At 45.8% G+C, this 25,207-nt stretch overlaps 1 protein-coding gene across 3 annotated transcripts in view; it reads left to right on the top strand.

Moving 5' to 3' along the window:
- alg13 (ALG13 UDP-N-acetylglucosaminyltransferase subunit) overlaps nucleotides 1-24,142 on the top strand; it is a 36,955-nt gene extending 12,813 nt beyond the window's left edge. For 2 of the 3 annotated variants that reach the window (XM_028596853.1, XM_028596836.1), the window contains exons 11-25: nucleotides 2,068-2,168; nucleotides 2,255-2,340; nucleotides 5,559-5,826; nucleotides 5,987-6,094; nucleotides 6,292-6,442; nucleotides 13,857-14,019; nucleotides 14,431-14,466; nucleotides 15,823-15,878; nucleotides 16,925-16,993; nucleotides 18,260-18,380; nucleotides 19,791-19,910; nucleotides 20,038-20,078; nucleotides 22,382-22,499; nucleotides 23,172-23,279; nucleotides 24,039-24,142. In XM_028596853.1, the coding sequence (XP_028452654.1) occupies nucleotides 2,068-2,168; nucleotides 2,255-2,340; nucleotides 5,559-5,826; nucleotides 5,987-6,094; nucleotides 6,292-6,442; nucleotides 13,857-14,019; nucleotides 14,431-14,466; nucleotides 15,823-15,878; nucleotides 16,925-16,993; nucleotides 18,260-18,380; nucleotides 19,791-19,910; nucleotides 20,038-20,078; nucleotides 22,382-22,499; nucleotides 23,172-23,279; nucleotides 24,039-24,073 (1,581 nt within the window). In that variant the 3' untranslated portion in view covers nucleotides 24,074-24,142. The remainder of the gene's footprint in view (nucleotides 1-2,067; nucleotides 2,169-2,254; nucleotides 2,341-5,558; nucleotides 5,827-5,986; nucleotides 6,095-6,291; nucleotides 6,443-13,856; nucleotides 14,020-14,430; nucleotides 14,467-15,822; nucleotides 15,879-16,924; nucleotides 16,994-18,259; nucleotides 18,381-19,790; nucleotides 19,911-20,037; nucleotides 20,079-22,381; nucleotides 22,500-23,171; nucleotides 23,280-24,038) is intronic. The other variant, XM_028596845.1, reaches the window with a different exon arrangement.
- The last annotated feature ends 1,065 nt before the right edge of the window (nucleotides 24,143-25,207 follow it).

Here is a 25,207-nt window from a genome sequence, read left to right as displayed (position 1 = left end):
TTTCGTAAAACGGCCCATATTTGAGCCTTACATAGTTGATTTCTCGCATAAAAAGTTTCAGAAGTGAATTTTGTAATGGAATAGCAGAGATCTGCGTGACCTAGATTCAGAAGACTACCTGATCTCAGGTCAGTTGTGTAGCCTATGTAAATGTTCTACCTGATCTCAGGTCAGTTGTGTAGCCTATGTAAATGTTCTACCTGATCTCAGGTCAGTTGTGTAGCCTATGTAAATGTTCTACCTGATCTCAGGTCAGTTGTGTAGCCTATGTAAATGTACTACCTGATCTCAGGTCAGTTGTGTAGCCTATGTAAATGTTGGGGCTGACAAAGGTTCCGGTTTTTGGGAGGTTTACGTCAACTTCCAGCTTTGTTGGGATTCGCCCGTTTTATGTTCATAGTAAAGGGGTGTCAGTGGGATTTTAAGCTCATATGTATGTCCTATTTACCCACCGAACTGTCGTTATTCAACTATGACAGGGTAAAATCGGTTTTGCATTCTATCACCCCTTTAAACTACAACAAACTGCTTGTTGGATTTAAAACTAATGAAAGGAAATGATGTCCAACTTTTATTGAATAAATTGAACATTGCATTGGATATAAAAGGCAGCAGTAAATAAAGGACAGTTACATTTTAAAGTGCCGTTATCTAAGTGTCTATGGTCATGTTTGTTGCTCCAGATGCCAGATTGCAATGACGATATAAATAATGTATTGTGCCGCCCATGTAGTACACTGTGTACTCTTGTGTGTAGTGCGTACATCGTGACGGGGTATGGTTGTCTCTAATCACTCTGAGCCGTTATGTCCTGTTATGAAATGACTCTTCTTCTATTTAATTGTGAACTACAGCCGGGGCGGAGCGTTAGCGCCACACATTGGCGCCTGGCTAGTTTTCTCACTAATGGACAGCAGTATTCACCCTTTGCAAACACGTGACCACGCCATGACAGCTAAACCGTGTAGTAGACGAGCGGAAAGTTTCATTAGTTTCAGTCAGTTTAAAATAAACAACACTAAATAAACTATAATAATACTATCTTCTTCTTCATGGCTTCTTCTATTGAACGACGAGTTGTGGTTATGGGTCGAGGTCTGGCGTCTATAGGTGCTCACAAAGAGCCGTATTTAGAGAAGGGTTGGATACCAACCCTTACCTTCTTCCTCCCTCCGTTTTCACAGACCTCATTAAATCACAGAGTCTGCCCGACTTCAGTCCACCCAATCTTTACCACTCTGTGGTAAACGGGGTATCCCCAGACACTGGTGCTGGTCTGTAACATTTCTGGATGCTAACCAGTTGTTTGTAGCTGTCTGGGTATCAGCTGGTGAACAGCTGGTGAACCAGTTGTTTGTAGCTGTCTGGGTAACAGGTATGTGATGCTATAGGCTCACGGCGGGGGGGGGCTGCCAGTCCTTCCAGCTGATAGCAGACCCATCGCTGTCTTCTCTCCCCATCAAACGGTATCGGATAAAAAGATATATCGGCTTTACCCTGTCTGTTGGCACAGCCCACGGCACAACAACAAATAACCATTTTATTATATGAGCGAACACGAGCGAAAACGTACACGCTCGTCTAAAGCATGGCTCTTCCGCCGTCCGTCATGGCGTTCATAATTCCCGCGAGTAGAGCGTGACGTCACTTTCAAAGGGTGAATAGTCATCAAAAAAGCACACTATATATTAGATTTCTATAGTTTGTTTGGAAAGATGGCAGCCGTTGATGTGCTACAAGCTAACATTAGTTTTGGTTACCTGCAATCGGCGAGTAATGGTGGCGTTCTGTGTGCACATTCGTAATAAACTACATTTAGAACAGATCTATTGACGTGTGAATTAATTGCTGAGTCCTTTTAAAAACAATTTTGACACTTATCTAGACATTTTGAGGCTTGTAAAGACTTTAGTTTGACAGCCAGGATGTCTCTTGTTGTTGGTGTTTCAGGTGCTTAAGGGAGAGCGTCTGATTGGTTGTTGATGTTTCAGGGGCTTAAGAGAGAGCATCTGATTGGTTGTTGGTGTTTCACGGGCTTAAGAGAGAGCGTCTGATTGGTTGTTTCAGGTGCGTTTGGAGCCGAAGGGGAAGTACTACAACGCCTTCATCCAGGAAGTAGGAACGCACTCGTCAGCCGTCACGGTGTTCATCGAGGAGCTGGGAGAGAAGTAACTCCAAATCTAGGGGGGGGCACACTGCCTGGGGGTGGGGGTGGGGGAGCAGCTTTTGACTCAACATGTCCTCTCTGTCCCAGACATCTGGTTCCTCTCACCGATCTGAAACCTGTGAATCCAGTTCCTGCCTGGAACGTCGCGGCTCCTGCCAGGAAGGGAGACCTGGGTACGTTTACACAGAGAGACACAAAGACACACACAGACACAGCCCACCGTACAACAAGAAATAACCATTTTATTATGAGTGAACACAAATGTATTTATTACTCTAACATATGTAATAACAGCCCTGTCTCTCTATCTGTCAGACTCTAACATTTATAACATGCACTCACCTTAAAGATTATTAGGAACACCTGTAAGATTTCTCAATAATGCAATTATCTAATCAACCAATCACATGGCAGCAGCTTCAATGCATTTAGGGGTGTGGTCCAGGTCTAGACTATCTCCTGCACTCCAAACTGAATGTCAGAATGGGAAAGAAAGGTGATCTAAGCTACTTTGAGCGAGGCATGGTTGTTGGTGCCAGACGTGCTGGTCTGAGTATTTCACAATCTGCTCAGTTACTGGGATTCTCACTCACAACCATTTCTAGGGTTTACAAAGAATGGTCTGAAAAAGGGAAAACATCCAGTATGCTGCAGTCCTGGGGGGCCAAAATGCCTCGTTGATGCTAGAGGTCAGAGGAGAATGGGCAGAGTGATTGAAGCTGATAGAAGATCAACTTTGACTCAAATAACCGAGGTATGCAGCAAAGCATTTATGAAGCAATGATGAACAATTATGAACAACCTTGAGGTGGATGGGCTACACCAGCAGAAGACCCCACCGGGTATCACTCCTCTCCACTAAAAATAGGAACATGAGGCTACAATCTGCATGAGCTCACCAAAATTGGACAGTTGAAGAATGGAAAAATGTTGCCTGATCTGATGAGTCTCAATTTCTGTTGAGACATTCAGATGGTAGAGTCAGAATTTGGAGTAAACAGAATGAGAACATGGATCCATCATGCCTTGTTACCACTGTGCAGGCTGCTGGTGGTGGTGTAATGGTGTGGGGGATGTTTTCTTGGCACACTTTAGGCCCCTTAGTACCAACTGGGCATCGTTTAAATGCCACAGCCTACCTGAGCATTGTTTCTGACCATGTCCATCCCTTTATGATCCCCATGTACCCATCCTCTGATGGTTACTTCCAGCAGGATAATGCACCATGTCACAAAGCTCAAATCATTTCAAATTGGTTTCTTGAACATGACAATGAGTTCACTGTACTAAAATGGCCCCCAGTCACCAGATCTCAACCCAATAGAACATCTTTGGGATGTGGTGGAGGGAGCTTCGTGCCCTGGATGTGCATCCCACAAATCTCCATCAACTGTAAGATGCTATCCTCTCAATATGGGCCAACATTTCTAAAGAATGCTTCCAGCACCTTGTTGAATCAATGACACCAAGAATTAAGGCTGTTCTGAAGGAGAAAGGGGGTCAAACACGGTATTACAGACCCTTTCCAAAAAATTAGAATATCATGGAAAAGTTTATTTATTTCCATAATTCCATTCAAAACGTTAAACTTCCATGGATTATAGATTCAGGGCCCACAACTTAAATGATTTCAAGTATTTAGTTGTTTATTTGTACATAATTTGGACTTCCAGCTCATAAAACCCACGAAAACAGGATTTCAAAAAATTAGAATACTGTGAAGAAATCAGCCCAAATTTGACAGGGAATGAATGTTTTAAACTGAGTGTCACACACTACTCATCTACTAAACTCAAAGCACCTGCACTGGTTTTCCCAGGTGTCATTCAAATGCTTCACTTTGGTTTAATTGTCTCAGGATCAATATGGGGAAGACTGCAGACTTGGCAAGTGGCCAGAAGACCACCATTGATACCCTCCATAGGATGGGTAAGCCACAAAAGTTCATAGCTAAGGAGGCAGGCTGTTCACAGAGTGCTGTGTCCAAGCATATAAATGGAAAGTCTAGTGGAAGGGAAAAATGTGGCATCAAACAGAAGACTCATGAATCTGGCAGAGATCCAGAAAGAGTGGAATGAGGCGGGAGTCACAGCTTCAAAAACCACCACATTCAGACGCGTCCGGGAGATGGGCTACAACTATCGGGTTCCTTGGGTCAAACCGTTTCTGAGCCTGAGCCAATGTAGGAAGCGTCTTAACTGGGCCAAGGAGAAGAAGAACTTGACTGTTGGCCAGTGGTCCAAGGTCCTCTTTTCCGATGAAAGTAAAGTGTGCCTTTCATTCGGGAATCAAGGTCCAAGGGTTTTGAGGAAGATGGGTGAGGAACAGAACCCAAGCTGCTTGAGGTCCAGTGTGAAATATCCACAGTCAGTCATGATTTGGGGTGCAATGTCCAGTGCAGGTGTCGGTAAACTCTGCTTTCTTGAATCCAAGGTCACTGCATCAGTCTACCAGAAAATTTTAGAGGACTTCATGATTCCTTCTGCTGAGGATCTCTATGGAGATGCAGATTTCATCTTCCAGCAGGACCTGGCCCCTGCCCATACCGCCAGAAGCACCAAAACCTGGTTTGATGCCCATGCCATCACAGTGCTTGACTGGCCAGCCAACTCGCCGGACCTAAACCCCATTGAGAATCTATGGGGTATTATCAAGAGGAAAATGAGGGGCACCAGACCCAAAAACAAAGAAGAGCTGACAGAAAGCATCAAGTCTGGGCTTCCATAACTCCCAGGCAATGCCACAGGCTGATTGCCTCAATGCCACGGGGCATCGAGGCAGTGATTAAGCCAAAGGGATTCCCTACCAAGTATTGAAGATTGACGTATCGTTTTGAAAGTACCATATTTTGATTGATTTGATGTGATTCTAATTTCTTTTCTTTCCTGCAAAAACTGAGAAGTAAATGGGGATTTCTTCACAGTATTCTAATTTTTTGAAATCCTGTTTTCGTGGGTTTTATGAGCTGGAAGTCCAAATTATGTACAAATAAACAACTAAATACTTGAAATCATTTAAGTTGTGGGCCCTGAATCTATAATCTATGGAAGTTTAACGTTTTGAATGGAATTATGGAAATAAATAAACTTTTCCATGATATTCTAATTTTTTGGAAAGTGTCTTTAGTAGGGTGTTCCTAATAATCCTTTAGGTGAGTGTATGTAATAGCAGCCCTGTGTCTCCCAGACTAACATTTATAACATATGTAATAACAGCCCTGTGTCTCCCAGACTAACATTTATAACATATGTAATAACAGCCCTGTCTCTCCCAGACTAACATTTATAACATATGTAATAACAGCCCTGTCTCTCCCAGACTAACATTTATAATATATGTAATAACAGCCCTGTCTCTCCCAGACTAACATTTATAACATATGTAATAACAGACTCAGACTCTCGTGGTCAGCGCCACCACCGCCACCGTTACTTCAGGAAGTCTCGCGGCAGCAGCGGCATGAAGGGGGCAGAGCTTCTGATGGCGCCATCTTCCTCGTACGGCGGCCCCCCTCCCTCCGCCCTGCCCCCCCGCTTCCAGCCCGCGGGACACCTGCGCCCCCCCCCTCCCCTCTCGCCGGGAGCCATGACCTATGACCCCTACGCCCCCCCACACCACCACCACGCAGCCGCCAGGCCGCCGCGCTACGGAGCCTCCAGGTGGGAATGCACCGCGTCACATGACCCACGGGGCATCACATGACCCACGGGGCGTCACATGACCCACAGGGCATCACATGACTCACAGGGCGTCACATGACTCACAGGGCGTCACATGACTCACTGTGTGCGTGTGTGTGTGTGTCGTGTTTTTGGTCAGAAGCTCCACCCGTTTCCTGAACCGTCACCTGATTGGTCCTCAGTTGACGTATTACCACCCTGGGAGGAGATATTACCACGACTATGACAACTACGCCTTCAGGTCAAGGTAAACGCAGACACACACTGAGACAGAGACACACACACACACAGCTTCTGAAACCCAGATCCTGTATATGTGTGTGTGTGTGTATGTATCAGATGAAATCACCAACATGTGTTAACCTCAGACGAGATGCTCTTTCTGGCGCTGTAAACGCTGATCCTGAGCAGATTTGTTGTTATTGTTGTTTGTGGTGCGTTCAGGCGCAGTCGGCGCCAGCTGGCCGCGGCGCTCAACAAGGAGTGTCAGTTTGGTTTCTCTGCGGAGACCGTGGACGAGTCGAGCGACCTGGATGGAAACATGGCGTACTACCAGCTGGACAACGGCAGCGAGGCTGTCTTCCCCCCTCTGCCGGTGAGCAAACACACGTCACCTCAGACCTCTGAGCAAACACACCTCGTTACCTCAGACCTCCTGAGCAAACACCCCTCGTTACCTCAGACCTCTGAGCAAACACACCTCGTTACCTCAGACCTCTGAGCAAACACACCTCGTTACCTCAGACCTCCTGAGCAAACACACGTTACCTCAGACCTCTGAGCAAACACGTTACCTCAGACCTCTGAGCAAACACACGTTACCTCAGACCTCTGAGCAAACACCTCGTTACCTCAGACCTCTGAGCAAACACACCTCGTTACCTCAGACCTCTGAGCAAACACACCTCGTTACCTCAGACCTCTGAGCAAACACACCTCGTTACCTCAGACCTCTGAGCAAAAACACCTTGTTACCTCAGACCTCTGAGCAAACCCACCTCGTTACCTCAGACCTCTGAGCAAACACACCTCGTTACCTCAGACCTCTGAGCAAACGCTCGTTACCTCAGACCTCTGAGCAAACCCACCTCGTTACCTCAGACCTCTGAGCAAACGCTCATTACCTCAGACCTCTGAGCAAACACACGTTACCTCTGAGCAAACACACGTTACCTCAGACCTCTGAGCAAACGCACCTAAAAACTCCCTTTCAGGAAGAAACCTCGGCAGACCCAGACTCTTGGTAGGCGGTGTCTGACGGGGCCGGTTGGGAGTGTGATGGTGATAATAGTCGCATTAAAGATAATTGAACAGTGACTTTGAAGGTAGTCGTTGTAGTTCATGTCACAGCAGGACGTTGCGGGATGAAACGTGGCGCTGCAGAGCACGGGTGGGTGCAGCATCGCTCTGCGAAGAAGAAACATAAGGACTCCTGGGAGTAAACTCCCCAGAGCTAGGTTAGTAACAAGCAGTTCTGGGACAGGATGCATACAAAAGGAAACAAATGAAAACATTGATGAGAGGCTGTACTGACCTGCCTCCCTCTACTCTCACTATATTATTGATTATATGATCAATAAATCTGATGACTACGAAGAGAAGCAGGTGGGCTGGGTTAAGCGGACGCTGCAACTCCTCACTCCTTAACTATAAGCTTTATCAAAGAGGAGAGTTTTCAGTTTATTCTTAAATGTGGTGACGGTGTCTGCCCCCCTAACCCAGACTGGGAGCTGGTTCCACAGGAAAGGAGCCTGGTAGCTGAAGGCTCTGGCTCCCAGTCTACTTTTGGAGACTCTAGGAACCACAAGTAACTCTGCATTCTGGGAGCGCAGTGCTCTAGTGGGACAATAAGGTACTAAGAGCTGTTCTAGATAGGATGGTGCTTGACCATTTAGAGCTTTGTAGGTCAGGAGAAGGACTTTAAAGTCAATCCTGAGTTTCACAGGAAGCCAATGCAGAGTAGCTAAAACAGGAGAAATATGATCTCTTTTCTTAGTACTTGTCAGAACACGCGCTGCAGCATTCTGGATCAGCTGGAGAGTCTTAAGGGACTTATTTGAGCAACCTGACAGTAGGGAATTAAAATAGTCCAGCCTGGAAGTAACTAGTTCTTCAGCATCGTTTTGAGACAGGATATTCCTAATTTTGGCAATGTTACGAAGATGAAAAAAGGCTGTTCTCGATGATTGTTGTAAATGGGCGTTAAAGGATATATCCTGATCAAAAATAACTCCTAGATTACTGACAGTAGTGCTGGAGGCCAGGACAACACCATCCAGAGTAGCTATATCTTTAGATAATGAAGTTCGGAGGTGTTTAGGGCCCAGCACAATAACTTCAGTTTTGTTACAGTTTAACATCAGAAAATTATAGGTCATCATCTCATTATATCTTTAATGCACGCTTGAAGTTTAGCTAACTGACTTGTTTCGTCTGGTTTGATTGATAAGTATAATTGGGTGTCGTCCGCATAGCAGTGATAGTTAATTGAGGGTTTCCTAATGATATTACCAAGAGGAAGCATATATAAGGAGAATAAAATTGGTCCAAGCACTGAGCCTTGTGGAACGCCATGTTTAACTTTCGCGTACGGATTTATCATTAACATTAACAAATTGAGATCGATCAGAGAAATAAGACTTAAACCAGCTTAGTGCAATTCCTTTAATTCCGACTAAGTGTTCTAATCTCTGTAACAGGATGGTATGTTCAATAGTGTCAAATGCAGCACTAAGATCTAGTAAAACAAGAATGGAGACAAGTCCTTTGTCTGCAGCAGTTAGAACGTCATTAGTCATTTTCGCCAGTGCCGTCTCTGTGCTATGATGCTTTCTAAATCCTGATTGAAAGTCTTCAAATAAGCTGTTGCTATGGAGAAAATCACATAACTGATTAGCAACTACTTTCTCAAGGATCTTGGAGAGAAAGGGAAGGTTAGATATAGGTCTATAGTTTGCTAAGACCTCAGGATCTAGGGTGGGTTTTTTCAGAAGAGGTTTTATCACAGCTACTTTAAATGACTGCGGTACATAACCTGTTAATAGAGACATATTGATCATATCTAGTAGAGAGGTGTTTACCACGGGTAATGCTTCTTTGAGTAGCCTCGTTGGGATGGGGTCTAAGAGACAGGTAGATGGCTTAGCTGAAGATACCTTTACCATTAGTTGTTGAAGGTCTATAGGATAAAAACAGTTTAAGTATATGTCAGGTCTAGTCGTTCTTTCTAGCAGTCCTGCGTTGAAAGGTGAACCATTAGAAGTTGAGCGCAAAAGGTGATGAATTTTATCTCTAATTGTTGTATAATTTTATCATTAAAGAAGCTCATGAAGTCATCACTACTCAGAGCTAGAGGAATAGATGGCTCAGTAGAGCTGTGACTATCTGTCAGCCTGGCTACAGTGCTGAAAAGAAACCTTGGGATGTTCTTATTTTCTTCTATTAATGATGAGTAATAGTCTGATCTAGCATGTCTGAGGGCCTTCCTATAGGTTTTCAGACTGTCTTGCCAGTCCAAACGAGACTCTTCCATTTTGGTGGAGCGCTATTTACTTTCAAGTTTTCGCGAGTTTTGCTTTAATTTATGAGTTTGGGAGTTATACCAAGGTGCTTCATCATCTTCTTGAGTGGAGCAACAGAGTCTAAAGTAGTCCGTAGGCAGGCCGTAACACCATCTACACAATTGTCGATTTGAGAGGGACTAAAGTTTACATAAAGGTCCTCTGTTGTATTAAAACAAGGTAATGAGTTTAGTGCTGTTGGAATATCTTCTTTAAATTTAGCTATAGCACTGTCAGATAGGCATCTAGTATAGTAGCTTTTATCTAATTTCGTATAATCGGGTATTAAGAATTCGAAAGTAATTAAGAAGTGGTCTGATGATAAAGGATTTTGCGGGAATACTAATACATCTTCAATTTTGATACCATATGCCAGCACGAGGTCGAGGGTGTGGTTAAAACAGTGCGTGGCCTCATGCACACTCTGACTGAAGCCAATAGAATCTAGAAGTGAGTTGAAAGCAGTAGTAAGGCTATTGCTGTCAACGTCCACATGGATATTAAAATCACCTACAATAAGTACTTTGTCTGATTTAAGGACTAAACATGATAAAAACTCTGAGAATTCAGATAAAAATTCAGAATACGGACCTGGAGCTCGGTAGACAACAACAAATATAATTGGCTGTACTGATTTCCGTATTGGATGTTGAAGATTAAGAACAAGACTTTCAAAAGAGTTATAATTTAGTTTAGGATTAATTAACAGGCTTGAATCAAAGATGGCTGCAACTCCCCCTCCTCGGCCTGAGCCTCTAGGAATTTGAGTATTAATATGACTGGGAGGAGTCGCTTCATTTAGACTAATATATTCGTCATGGCCCAGCCAGGTTTCAGTAAGACAGAATAGATCAATTTGATTATCAGATATCAATTCATTTATTAGTACTGTTTTAGAAGACAGAGATCTGATATTTAGTAATCCACATCTAATTTTCCTATCCTTTTCTATCATTGCAGTGGTAGTTTTAATTCCAATTAGGTTGTTAAGTATTGCCCCTCTCTTGGTTACCTTTGATTTAACTGATCCGAGTCGAGGAACAGACACCGTCTCATTTTCTTTTGGGACAGGCTGTGGCTGGCGTGAACTGGATGCTAAAATGACTGTTTGCAGTCAACTTCTTATTACTTAGGGGCTTCACCACTTTGTATGGTCTGTTGTTGATTATAATTGGAATAGTACTAGTACTACATGTTACTGGAATAATACTAGTACTACATGTTATCCTGCAGAAAACATTTTCAGATTCATCCACTTGTATAGTGCTATCAGGATCAATACCTGGGGGACATGAATCTGTGATATTTTCAACATAATGTCAATACTTGCCTGTCAGTGTGGTCGTTATGTTGTCAGATAGCATCCTGGCTCCGTGTCGGTTTGGGTGGAGACCATCACGCTTCAGGAGGTTGGGCATCTCCCAGAACAAGTTGAAGTTGTCGACATAGGGAATGCTCAGGGAAGTGCAGAGTGGTTCCAGCCAGGTGTGGAGCCAGAACAGTCTGGACCATCTCTCCGCACCCTTCCTGTAGGTAGGTAGAGGCCCAGAGATGACAATCTGTTTACCTGTGCCCATCAGGGTGGAGAGGAGAGTGGTGAAGTCTCTCCGGAGTGCTATCGACCATCCCTCTCGGTCGTTTGTGCCCACATGCACGATGATGTTGTCGACCTTGGCGTGGCGGGCGAGGATGCCGGGAAGTTTGTGCTGGATGTCACGGACCTTGGCACCGGGGAAGCAGTAGACCTTGGAGGGACCTCTAGGTAAAGGGGGAATGTGGAGGTCCCTTACCATGGAGCTTCCGATGACCAGCGTGGAGGTTGATGAGTCCGAGGGGGGAGAGTCCGCCCTCAATGGGCGCGTCGACTGTGTGGATGGACCAGGATGAGCTGCGTGGGGACGTAGCAGAGAAGGGAACTCGTTGTCGTTCATCAGAATGCTGTAGCGGTTTTCTAGTTGTAGGGGTTGGGCTGGGGCTGAGCGTTGTCCTGACCGCCTGCTCTGGTGCTTGCTTACACGCCATGGCTCAGGCTGGTGTGGCGTGGCGCTGGTCAGCAGAGCTGGCTGGGTCCTCGGCAGAAGCCGAGGAGAGACAACAGGGACAGAGGTTGTATTAGTGCGTGGTGGGGTGAGAGTATTGCAGGGCACAGTGGAATCAAGACATCTGACAGTGTGTGTGTGAGGGGAACTTCCAATGATAATGGTGTCGAGGAGCTCTTCACTTGCCTTGATCTGGTGGAGAGTTGATATTCTGGCTTCAAGTTCCACTATCTTCTGGCTGAACAGGAGGCACGAGTCACAGCCAGGTGAACAGCTGAGGGAGGGCATCGTGTAGCTTGCTAGTTTAGCTAGTAGCAACGTTGATGGAGGCATTCTCCTAAAACCGATCCCTTTTCTCAAGTCGAATTACAATGCAGGTGCTCCTGCTTGTGTTGGCAAGCTGTGGATAGCCCGTTACTGCTACCAAAATATAGAATAACCAAGGAGGCAAAATCCTGAGTGGTCCGCGTTACCTCCCGCTAGCAGTCAGGCTAACTAGCCGTTAGCACAACAAATACCTAGACGTTAGCTAACGGAGCGGAGGAAAGTTTTGCAAACAACGGAAAAACTGCGGCCAGACAGGTTCTGTTAAAATACAGCTAAAACGGTGTAAATAGTGACTGTATTTCGTTGTGGAGGACTTAAAATCGCAAGACGTTAAGTGTTAAGCATCTGCCGTTGTCTGCAACAAGAAACAGGAAGTCAGGTGGAAACGGAAGTGACGTTCACAATACTCACCTCACGTAGCAGCAGCAGAATAAGTGACCATCAGAGAGTTACCTCAGACCTCTGAGCAAACACACGTTACCTCAGACCTCTGAGCAAACACACGTTACCTCAGACCTCTGAGCAAACACACCTCGTTACCTCAGACCTCTGAGCAAACACACCTCATTACCTCAGACCTCTGAGCAAACACACCTCGTTACCTCAGAACTCTGAGCAAACACACCTCGTTACCTCAGACCTCTGAGCAAACACACGTTACCTCAGACCTCTGAGCAAACACCTTGTTACCTCAGACCTCTGAGCAAACACACCTCGTTACCTCTGACCTCTGAGTAAACACACCTCGTTACCTCTGACCTCTGAGCAAACACACCTCGTTACCTCAGACCTCTGAGCAAACACACCTCGTTACCTCTGAGCAAACACTCGTTACCTCAGAGCTCTGAGCAAACACACCTCGTTACCTCTGACCTCTGAGTAAACACACCTCGTTACCTCTGACCTCTGAACAAACACACCTCGTTACCTCAGACCTCTGAGCAAACGCACCTCGTTACCTCAGACCTCTGAGCAAACACCTTGTTACCTCAGACCTCTGAGCAAACACACCTCGTTACCTCAGACCTCTGAGCAAACACCTTGTTACCTCAGACCTCTGAGCAAACACCTTGTTACCTCAGACCTCTGAGCAAACACACCTCGTTACCTCTGACCTCTGAGCAAACACCTCGTTACCTCAGACCTCTGAGCAAACACCTCGTTACCTCAGACCTCTGAGCAAACACACCTCGTTACCTCTGAGCAAACACTCGTTACCTCAGAGCTCTGAGCAAACACTCGTTACCTCAGAGCTCTGAGCAAACACACCTCGTTACCTCTGACCTCTGAGTAAACACACCTCGTTACCTCTGAGCAAACACTCGTTACCTCTGACCTCTGAGTAAACACACCTCGTTACCTCTGACCTCTGAACAAACACACCTCGTTACCTCAGACCTCTGAGCAAACACACCTCGTTACCTCAGACCTCTGAGCAAACACACCTCGTTACCTCTGACCTCTGAGCAAACGCACCTCGTTACCTCTGACCTCTGAGCAAACACACCTCGTTACCTCAGACCTCTGAGCAAACACACCTCGTTACCTCAGACCTCTGAGCAAACACACCTCGTTACCTCAGACCTCTGAGCAAACACACGTTACCTCAGACCTCCTGAGCAAACACTCGTTACCTCAGACCTCTGAGCAAACACTCGTTACCTCAGACCTCTGAGCAAACACGTTACCTCAGACCTCTGAGCAAACGCACCTTGTTACCTCAGACCTCCTGAGCAAACACTCGTTACCTCAGACCTCTGAGCAAACACTCATTACCTCAGACCTCTGAGCAAACACCTCGTTACCTCAGACCTCTGAGCAAACACACCTCATTACCTCAGACCTCTGAGCAAACACTCGTTACCGCAGCACTCAGGCTGCAGACACATCGGATCCTTTAACACGCTCCCCGCCGGCTCTTAAAAGTATTTCAAAAGTCTTGTGTTGTCCCTTTGAACTCAGCAACAACCATCAGGACCAGCAGGGCTTGAAAGAAAGAAGAGGAATGTAAAGATGAAATGGGCTGAATTTAAACAATGTTATTGTAAATGTAATGGTTTCCTGTTCCTGTAATGTGTCTCAGGGCCCAGCCGGAGCCCCGCCCCCCTCCATGGGAGCCCCCCCTCCGTCTGGCTCCGCCTACCGTGTTCAGAGAGGCTCTGCGCCATCGACGGCTCCACCCGGAAACACCGCCGTCTGTTCCTCAGAGGAGGACCAGGAGGACACCAGCACCGTGGAGGACCAGGGTGAACATGACGCAAACATCAGCCACAAAAACATCATTATTAACGTATATATAACCTAATATATACATATAACCCTAATATACACATACACATATATAACATATATAACCTAACCCAGCACCGTGGAGGACCAGGGTGATTAACACATAATATGTATACAGTTAGAAGATGGCTGTGTGTCATGTGACCTTGTTATTTGTACACGCTGTGACTATACAAATCACAACATGTAAATAGGAACATGAAGGCCCAGGGTGATTATTAATGTGTATATATAACCCTATTATTTAATATTAACATTTCAAACCAAACATCAGCCCAAAGATTATTATTGATATTAAACATCAACATCAATGGACCTATTGTTGCTTTACTGTATAAGTAATCGTGTGTTTGTGTGTTTTATGTCAGCCGAGTACACGGAGGATTACATCTACATCACTCAGGGTGAGTCAGTCACATGACTTTACAAAGAGCAGAGTCACAGTCACATGACTTTACAAAGAGCCGACTCAGTCACATGATTTTACAAAGAGCCGAGTCACAGTCACAGGAGTTTACAGACAGCCGAGTCACAGTCACAGGACTTTACAAAGAGCTGAGTCACAGTCACAGGACTTTACAAAGAGCTGAGTCACAGTCACGTGACTTTACAAAGAGCCGAGTCACAGTCACAGGACTTTACAAACAGCCGAGTCACAGTCACATATGGTTGGGCATCGTTTGGATATTAACAATTCTGATTCCGATTCTTCCTTCCGATTCTGGTTCTTATCGATTCTGATTCTTTGAGGGGTGGAGTTGAAACGGGTCACATGCTTATTTCACAAATGAGAGGAAAGTTTTATTTTGATTCAAAGGTGGGTTGCAGTGTGACGGGGCTTTTTCAACGTAAAATAAAGCCTCACTAGAGCTCCGCTTACTGTGCTCCATGGCTGCAACACAACAAGCGCCTGGTCGCTACGGAAACCAAAACTTGCACGTTAAATTTTGAACCCGTTATCAAATTTGAAACCAAATCCTCCAAACGATTCCAATAAAAAAACAATTCGGATGGAATCGTATTATATAAATTTAAATTTATAAATTTTTTAACCGATTTCAAGTAGGAATCGGTTCTCGATGCCCAACCCTACAGTCACGTGACTTTACAGACAGCAGAGTCACAGTCACATGACTTTACAGACAGCCGAGTCACAGTCACATGACTTTACAGACAGCCGAGTCACAGTCACATGACTTTACAGACAGCCGAGTCACAGTCACATGACTTTACAGACAGCCGAGTCACAGTCACATGACTTTCCAAAGAGCCAGCTGCCAGAGGAACACTTTGTTCCCAAACACAGAAATAGTTCCCTACATACTGTTCCCTACATACTGTGTGTTCACCATTTTGTAGTGGTGTTCCAATTCTCTGCAGTTTATTTCATTAACTATTTAGTCCACTTTAAAATACCCAGAATGCACAGCTGATCTGAGCGTACATACGATGTATGAAGAATCAGAATCCCCTGTGGAAACTGAAAAGGACAAATGGAGCGGGCTTTCCTTTCTAAATGTATCAGCCTTCCAGTGTTTGACACGTTAGTGAGCAAGCATTCGCTTTGTTTGTTTGTTTACATGATGCCTCGTCACATCTACTGACGCAGCCATGTTTACAAATGTTTAGGGTAGAGTCTGAAATCTCCTTTGGTCATTTCCTGTATACAGAAGTTCACTCTTTAATGTGACTGTATAGGGACTAATGACTGGAGGAATGTTTCTAGTACAGCCTCTGAGTTTGACTGTTGACTGTTGCAGATCAGAGCTACCAGACGCCCGGGGTCTACAGCGCTGCCGAGCCCCCCCAGACACAGGTAACCCCCCCTCAGACACAGGTAACCCCCCAGACACAGGTAACCCCCCAGACACAGGTAATCCCCCCAGACACAGGTAACTTCCCAGACACAGGTAATCCCCTCCAGACACAGGTAATCCCCCCCCCCCAGACACAGGTAATCCCCCCCAGACACAGGTAATCCCCTCCAGACACAGGTAATCCCCCCCAGACACAGGTAATCCCCCCAGACACAGGTAATCCCTCCAGACACAGGTATCCCCCCCCCAGACACAGGTAATCCCCCCAGACACAGGTAATCCCCCCAGACCAGGTAACTTCCCAGACACAGGTAATCCCCCAGACACAGGTAAACACAGGTAATCCCCTCCAGACACAGGTAATCCCCCCAGACACAGGTAATCCCCCCAGACACCCCCCCAGACACAGGTAATCCCCCCCAGACACAGGTAATCCCCCCAGACACAGGTAATCCCCCCCCCAGACACAGGTAATCCCAGACACCCTCCAGACACAGGTAATCCCCCCCAGACACAGGTAATCCCCCCAGACACAGGTAATCCCCCCCCAGACACAGGTAATCCCCCCAGACACAGGTAATCCCCTCCAGACACAGGTAATCCCCCCAGACACAGGTAATCCCTCCCCCCAGTCACAGGTAACCTCCCAGTCACAGGTAATCCCCAAACACAGGCACACACACACACGCACACACGCACACACTACACTACACACACAGAGACATACACACACAAAGACATATATACACACACACACACACACACACACACACACACACACACACACACACACACACACACACACACACACCGTAGCTCCAGAGAGACAAGTCTTTCTAAAACGTGTCTGAGACTTTCTTCATCTGCTAAATTATCTTTAAACTGACGAACATCGTATGGTGAATTTATAGCTCAATTCAAACATTATCTGTCTCTCAGCGTTCACTACGAGACGCATTTAAAACCCAGGCCATGATGTCAGCGTGATGTCATGAAGCTCAGAGCTGCAGCGGGGGGGCTAATAATGTTTCTCTTATTGTGAAAGGACGAGCAAGACGCAGGAAGTGCTGACTCTCCACCGAGACCTGAGATAAACTACAGCTACACACAGCAGGTACACACACACACACCGATATACACAGCTACACAGAGCACACACACACACACACACACACACACACACACACACACACACACACACACACACCGATATACACACAGCAGGTACACACACACACACACACACACACACACACACACACACACACCGATATACACACAGCAGGTACACACACACACACACACACACACACCGACATACACACAGCAGGTACACACAGCAGGTACACACACCGATATACACACACTACACACAGCAGGTACACACACACACACACCGATATACACAGCTACACAGAGCAGGTACACACACACCCCACACACACACACACACACACACACACACACACCGATATACACACAGCAGGTACACACACACACACACCGACATACACACAGCAGGTACACACAGCAGGTACACACACCGATATACACACACTACACACAGCAGGTACACACACACACACACACCGATATACACAGCTACACAGAGCAGGTACACACACACCACACACACACACACACACACACCGATATACACACAGCAGGTACACACACACACACACACACACACACACACACACCGACATACACACAGCAGGTACACACACCGATATACACACACCTACACACAGCAGGTACACACACGCACACACCGACATACACATAGCAGGTACACACACCGATATACACACACTACACACAGCAGGTACACACACACGCACACACACACACCGATATACACACAGCAGGTACACACACAGCAGGTACACACACACACACACCGATATACACACAGCTACACACAGCAGGTACACACACACACACACCGACATACACACAGCAGGTACACACACCAATATACACACACCTACACACAGCAGGTACACACACACACCGATATACACACACCTACACACAGCAGGTACACACACACACACACACACAGCAGGTACACACACACACCGATATACACACACCTACACACAGCAGGTACACACACACACACCGATATACACACACCTACACACCGCAGGTACACACACACACACACACACACACACACACACTGATATACACACACACACACACACACAGCAGGTACGCACACACACACACACATACATAGACACACCACACCCACGGTTCTTCTCAGCTCTAAGCTCTGACTATTTTTCTTGTTTATCGACATCCAAAAGTTTGTGTGTGTGTGTGTGTGTGTGTGTGTGTGTGTGTGTCTGTGTCTGTGTCTGTGTCTCAGGTGGTGAAGCCATTAGCAGTCATCTGTTCTTCATCCTCCTCTTCCTCCTCTTCACCTTCGTCTCCGTCGTCACGAGTTCCTGCAGCTGCTCACCTGCCGGCCGCCACACAGACACGCTCAGGTACACACACAGATACACAAACACGCTCAGGTACACACACAGATACACAAACACGCTCAGGTACACACACAGATACACAAACACGCTCAGGTACACACACAGATACACAAACACGCTCAGGTACACACACAGATACACAAACACGCTCAGGTACACACACAGATACAAAACACGCTCAGGTACACACACAGATACACAAACTCGCTCAGGTACACACACAGATACACAAACACGCTCAGGTACACACACAGATACACAAACACGCTCAGGTACACACACAGATACACAAACACGCTCAGGTACACACACAGATACACAAACACGCTCAGGTACACACAGATACACAAACACGCTCAGGTACACACACAGATACACAAACACGCTCAGGTACACACACAGATACACAGACACGCTCAGGTACACACACAGATACACAAACACGCTCAGGTACACACAGATACACAAACACGCTCAGGTACACACACAGATACACAAACACGCTCAGGTACACACAGATACACAAACACGCTCAGGTACACACAGATACACAAACACGCTCAGGTACACACACAGATACACAAACACGCTCAGGTACACACACAGATACACAAACACGCTCAGGTACACACACAGATACACAAACACGCTCAGGTACACACACAGATACACAAACACGCTCAGGTACACACACAGATACACAAACACGCTCAGGTACACCGACAGATACACAGACACGCACAGGTACACACACAGATACACAAACACGCTCCGGTACACCGACAGATACACAGACACGCTCAGGTACACACACAGATACACAAACACGCTCAGGTACACACACAGATACACAAACACGCTCAGGTACACACACAGATACACAGACACGCTCCGGTACACCGACAGATACACAGACACGCACAGGTACACACACAGATACACAAACACGCTCAGGTACACACACAGATACACAGACACGCACAGGTACACACACAGATACACAAACACGCTCAGGTACACACACAGATACACAGACACGCTCAGGTACACACACAGATACACAGACACGCTCAGGTACACACACAGATACACAGACACGCTCAGGTACACACACAGATACACAGACACGCTCAGGTACACACACAGATACACAGACACGCACAGGTACACACACAGATACACAAACACGCTCAGGTACACACACACTCAGACACATGCTCAGGTACACACACACACACACATGCTCAGGTACACACACACACACAGAGACATACACACACACAAAGAGACACATGCTCAGGTACACACACACACTCAGATTGATTGTTGGTGAACTGTGCGTGGTTGGGTCTGGCGTGCTGATGGAGAAATGATGTCATGTCTCATATGTCTTTTGCTGTTTTCTGTTTGTAGTTGCCATGGCGATTCCTGCCTCCTCTCCCTGGTTGGTTAACGAGATGGGCGAGCCTCTCTGTACCGTGGTGGCTCCGCCCCCTTACTCCTACGACCCTAACGGCAGCGATTTACCCAGAGGTCAGAGGTCAAACTACACAAACTCAGCATCACTTCCTGCTGGAGCTTCCACTCTCACTGTGTGTGTGTGTGTGTGTGTGTGTGTGTGTGTGTGTGTGTGTGTGTGTGTGTGTGTGTGTGTGTATAGACTGCCGAGTACTACAGTATTACTTCAACCTTGGAATCCAGGTGAGAGAACCTTTTTAATTAGTTATAATTTAAATCTTTACACATCTAGGACATTTCTTTCCAAGTGATTTATTCGTAAATATATATATTTGAACCGTTGTTTTTGTCATTCACCGTTTCAGACAGAACGTGAATATTAAGCAGTGATAAAGTGATTCTGGGCTGGGTGTCCGTAGTGATGATGTCCCGTTAGATTATAACGTGGTAATAATATCTGCCCAGTGGTACCATCAGAGGGTTATAACATGCTAATAATCAGACCTGCCAACATGTACGAATTTTGAGAGTATTTCGAGACAGTATATAGACGCTCCTCACTCGTTCTGCACCGTGTGCAGACAGACATCGACATCAGTCACCAAGGGGCAACAGGTACCGAACACAGTACCATAAACAAATACTCCCCACCCCCCGAAACATAATGATATTACAAATAAATGGATGGTAAGAAAAAAGCGTTTATAGTGTCCATCAGTGATGGGAGTAACGCGTTATAATTCAGTGGTTGAACTGACTGCAGAGATACATTTGCGACACACATTATTTTCCGGAGTTGTTTACGCTGCGTTGAAGCGAGCTGTCCCGTCACTGTTCCCCGTGGTCAGAACCAGAACCAGAGAAGGTAACTGACAACATCTGTGTCCTGTCAGTGGCCACAGCAATGGGACCGAGCAACTGACAGATAACATGTCGAGAATTAATGTTTAGTCTTGCTACACGTAAGATTACATTTTATCAGCGGTGGAAAGTAACTATAGCCGTCGGTAGGCTATACTACAGTCGGCTACTTTGATTCAATTTTAATTGGGTATTTTTCATTTTCTCCTACTTATTAGGCTACTTCTATAGTCCACCACAAAGAGTCAAGTAGGCTATTGAACGTTTTACTTAACTATTTATTTTATAGCTTTAGTTACTTTGCAGCGTCAGATTAATAATACAAAATAATATGAATAAATTATTATGCATTTCATATTCACAAGCTACCTGTCAAGAATACTTCTGCTTCTATTTTGGTGAAAGTAACTCAAAAGTAACGCAAAAGTAGTGTAGTCATTACAATTCAGAGACAATAATATTGTAATATAACTAATTACTCTCAAAGACAGACTAGACTAGTAATCAATAATGTATTACATTTTGGAATTAACTTGCCCAACACTGGTGTCAATAGACTAGCCTATCACACCGTCCATCCTTCCCATTAGTTGGGGGCAGTTAGAAAAGTGGTGGAATGGCTAGAAAACTAAAAGGTTTTAGAAAGGCCAGGTGCTGATTAACGTCAGATAAAGGTAACAGTTAGGCTATTTATGTGATGTGTTGGCAACTGACATAATGCAATGTCAACCATGTCAAATTTTTAAAAGCGTATCTAAAATATCTGACCCATGTTATTTATTAGCCTAGAATTGTGTCTCTGTCAGGCTTCAATTTGTGCTTTTTTAGTAGTTGCTTTAGGCCTATTTAAAGTTGATTTATGAGTAAATCATTACTTAGACTACTTCATTTCCCTGGTCTGACTCTCATCTTTAACACAGAAGTACTTAGGCATATTTATTAGCTCTCTCTGCCTCCTGTTAGTTAGACTAACAAATATATGGGCACAAAATATTGGACAGGATATAAGAAAACATTTGTATAGTAGTTTCACTACACGTACAGCAATTCATCCACTCCTCTACACCGTAATAATAATTTATTGTAATCTAGAAGTTAGTGATGAGCCAAACAATGTATTTTCAGGTGGAATAAGTTTCCGTGGGCTATGCCTCCTGTACAACAGTTGGTTTTCAATTCAGTGTTAGGAGTGTTAGAATTGTAACATTTATGGTCTACTTGTATATGGTTATGGAGTAACTAAATCTTGATTGGTGAAATTATATAATGTAGTATGGTGTTAGGTATCTCATAGTTTTCACAGTTTTCTGCAACGGTGGAGCGTGTAATGGTGGTGGGCTGTCGGTGATTGGTGTGCACGGGGGGTAGCACAGTGGTACCATCAGAGGGTTATAACGTGGTAATAATGTGTTACTATCTGCCCAGTGGTACCATCAGAGGGTTATAACATGGTAATAATGTGTTACTGTCTGCCCAGTGGTACCATCAGAGGGTTATAACGTGGTAATAATGTGTTACTATCTGCCCAGTGGTACCATCAGAGGGTTATAACATGGTAATAATGTGTTACTGTCTGCCCAGTGGTACCATCAGAGGGTTATAACGTGGTAATAATGTGTTACTATCTGCCCAGTGATACCATCAGAGGGTTATAACATGGTAATAATGTGTTACTATCTGCCCAGTGGTACCATCAGAGCTGCTGGCAGCAGCAGCAGCAGGTGTACCCCACCTCCTCACCGGACTCCTCCTACTCCTACCAGCACTACCCCCCATACCTGAGCCAGGAGCCCCCCCTGCACGGTAAGACCCTCTCTGATTGGCTCCTACCCCCCTACCTGAGGCCATGCTCCACCAAGCTAGCGTAGCATTGCTCCCTGATAGCTGATCACATAGTGGTCTTCATAACGGAGCCTGTACCAGACCCACCTCTTGGCTGCAAAGGTTCAGGACTCGGGTGTGAAAGGGGACCCTGAATCTGGAGCTCAGGGGGTCTGGGCCCAGCTCTTCTGATTGGAGGAGAAACTAAAGCTGTCCGATGAAAGCAGGGCTTAAAGGACTCTGGATTACCAGCGTATGATTATTTTAGAAAAATGATAAATGTCCACATGGCTTGTCTCATGCTGACAGTGTTGTTGTCATTACTCAGACTTCCTCCTGGGGGAGACACTAGCTTTAAGTTAATGATGGGATGTTGGAGGGTGCAGATTGGGCTCGTTGAGCACTGTGTTGCTATGGTTACCTGAACGGCGTGCAACAGCTAGAGGGTGTTGAACGCTCCTGCCTTCCTATCACCACGAGTTTACACACACGTCTCTGCTGATTGGCTATAGAAATTAGAACAGACACAACGATTAACAACAATAAAAGCAGTATTAGACTCGGAGGAAACCAGAAGTAAAATAATTCAGTAACGGGAAGTGCAACCTCTACTTCCTGTTTCCTGTCTGACCCGTCCGTGTCTTCTGCCCCCAGCTGCCCCCCCCTCATACCCTGAGATGGCTCGAGGGTCCCATCAGCCCCCCTCCTCCTACCCAGAATCCAGCAGGGCAGGAGACGGCCAGCCGGACGGACACGGCAGTGGTCAGTACAGACTCCTCCCCCCGAACACATCATAACCCAACTCTACATGAGCTGGACTCAGATTAAGACTTTTTCTACGTACACAAACTATTTCTCTGAAATACTGTTCACCAATCTGTGTAAATCTGTTAGTGAGCACAAGGTAATCATCCACCTCACAGGTGTGGCATATCCAGATGCTGATTGGGCAGAAGGATAACTGCTCAGGTGTTTCTAATGGAGTTCAGTGTATATTATGCTACGTTTCCACGTGGCCGGCTATTTTCATAAATAGACATCGTTAGCCAATCAGAATCCAGAAAAACATCAACCAATCACTTCCTCTTTCTCTCTCGGCTGCCTAAACCTCCGTTTGTCTCAGTTTACGTGCAAACGAAGATTTCAAAAATCTCCACTCTGGCTGGAGTTTTTAGAAGGACTCTGTTTCAGAGGAGAATTCTCCGTTTGGTGTAAACGAAGGGAAATGTCTCTTATAAATAATAACCAGGTACGTGTAAACAGGGTCTTTAAAAGTAAGGTGATTAATGGACAACAGCGTTTTAAACTGATCTCTGCAGCTGCTCAGAGTGCCCCCCCGCCCTTTTTTTCGACATTTGCCCTCTCTTCAGACCTTCATCACGCTTTAAAGAAATGTTTTTTGGGTTTATTTGACGTTTTCTTTAACATTTGATACTTTGAAGCAGAATCTTGTGAAGACATATTATGTAACCTGACTGACTTCTTGATCTGTTTAAATTAACTTTATTAACTGTGTTTTAGGCCCCGCCCCCAACATGGATGGCTCCGCCCCCTAAGCCCCGCCCCTCCAGGCTCCGCCCCCCCTGCTCTGCTGTATCAGGACCAGACGCTCCCCCCTCCCCCGCTGCTGCACCTGCCGTATGAAGCTCCGCCCCCTGCCGCCTACCTGCCCTCCGCCCCCTCCCCTCACCCCCCCCACCTGGCCCACCACCCCCCCTACCACGCCTGCCTCCCCGCCGCCACCCACTGGGGGGCGCTGCAGAGCGGGGGCGGAGCCACGCGTGTCTATTGCCCCGCCCCCAACCCTGGCCACATGGTGGGTTACATCACAGGCCCCCCCTCCCACCACACCACCACGCAATACCTCCCCTCCGCCATGTAGCGCTCACTGTTAGCTCCAGGCTAATGGCACCCTGTGTGTTCAATGAGCAGCGCTAACAGACCGGAGAACTTTCAGAAAATATGAGAGAGAGATTTGAGAAAAAAGACATTGTGGGTTTCCTGTTAGCTTGTTAGCTTCACATGCTAAATATTAGCTCGAGGCTGTTTGTTCAATGAGCAGTGCTAATAATGTGGAGAACATTTAGAAATTTAATTTAAAAAAAAAAATTTAATTTTTGAGAAATTTATTTTTGAGAAAAAAAAAATTTATTTTTGAGAAAATAATTTATTTTTGCCATCATGGTTTTTCTCTTAGCATGTTAGCACGTTAGCTATCACACACAACTTACCTCACTGTTGGCTTGAGGCTAACAACACCCTTTGTTTTCAATGAGCAATGCTAACAGCGCTAACAAGACCATTTACCAACCAAATGTTAAAAAAAAGATTTAAATCTGAGAATAAATCTCTTATTTTGGCGTTGTGGTTTTCCTGTTAGCTTGTTAGCATGTGCAGAACTGAAGCTAATATGCTAACAGTTAGCTCGTGGCTAACTGAAGCTGCCTCAGAATCACTTCCTGTTCTGTTTGTTTGGACACTGGAGCCAGCCAATCAGGGAGAGGGGGCGTGGCCAGTCCCTGTTACTGCAGAGGGATTTATTTAAGTTGATGTTTAACTGTTAATAAAGTTTGTTTTTCACCAGCAGACTTTACTCTTGAGTCATCATTCAAACATGGCCCGGACCAATCGGAGAGCACGCTGTTTATCACGTGGTCAACATGGCCCGGACCAATCAGAGAGCACGCTGT

Source organism: Perca flavescens, chromosome 2 (assembly GCF_004354835.1).
Source record: "Perca flavescens isolate YP-PL-M2 chromosome 2, PFLA_1.0, whole genome shotgun sequence".
NCBI lineage: Eukaryota > Metazoa > Chordata > Actinopteri > Perciformes > Percidae > Perca > Perca flavescens.
This window is presented reverse-complemented; position numbering and strand designations above follow the sequence as displayed.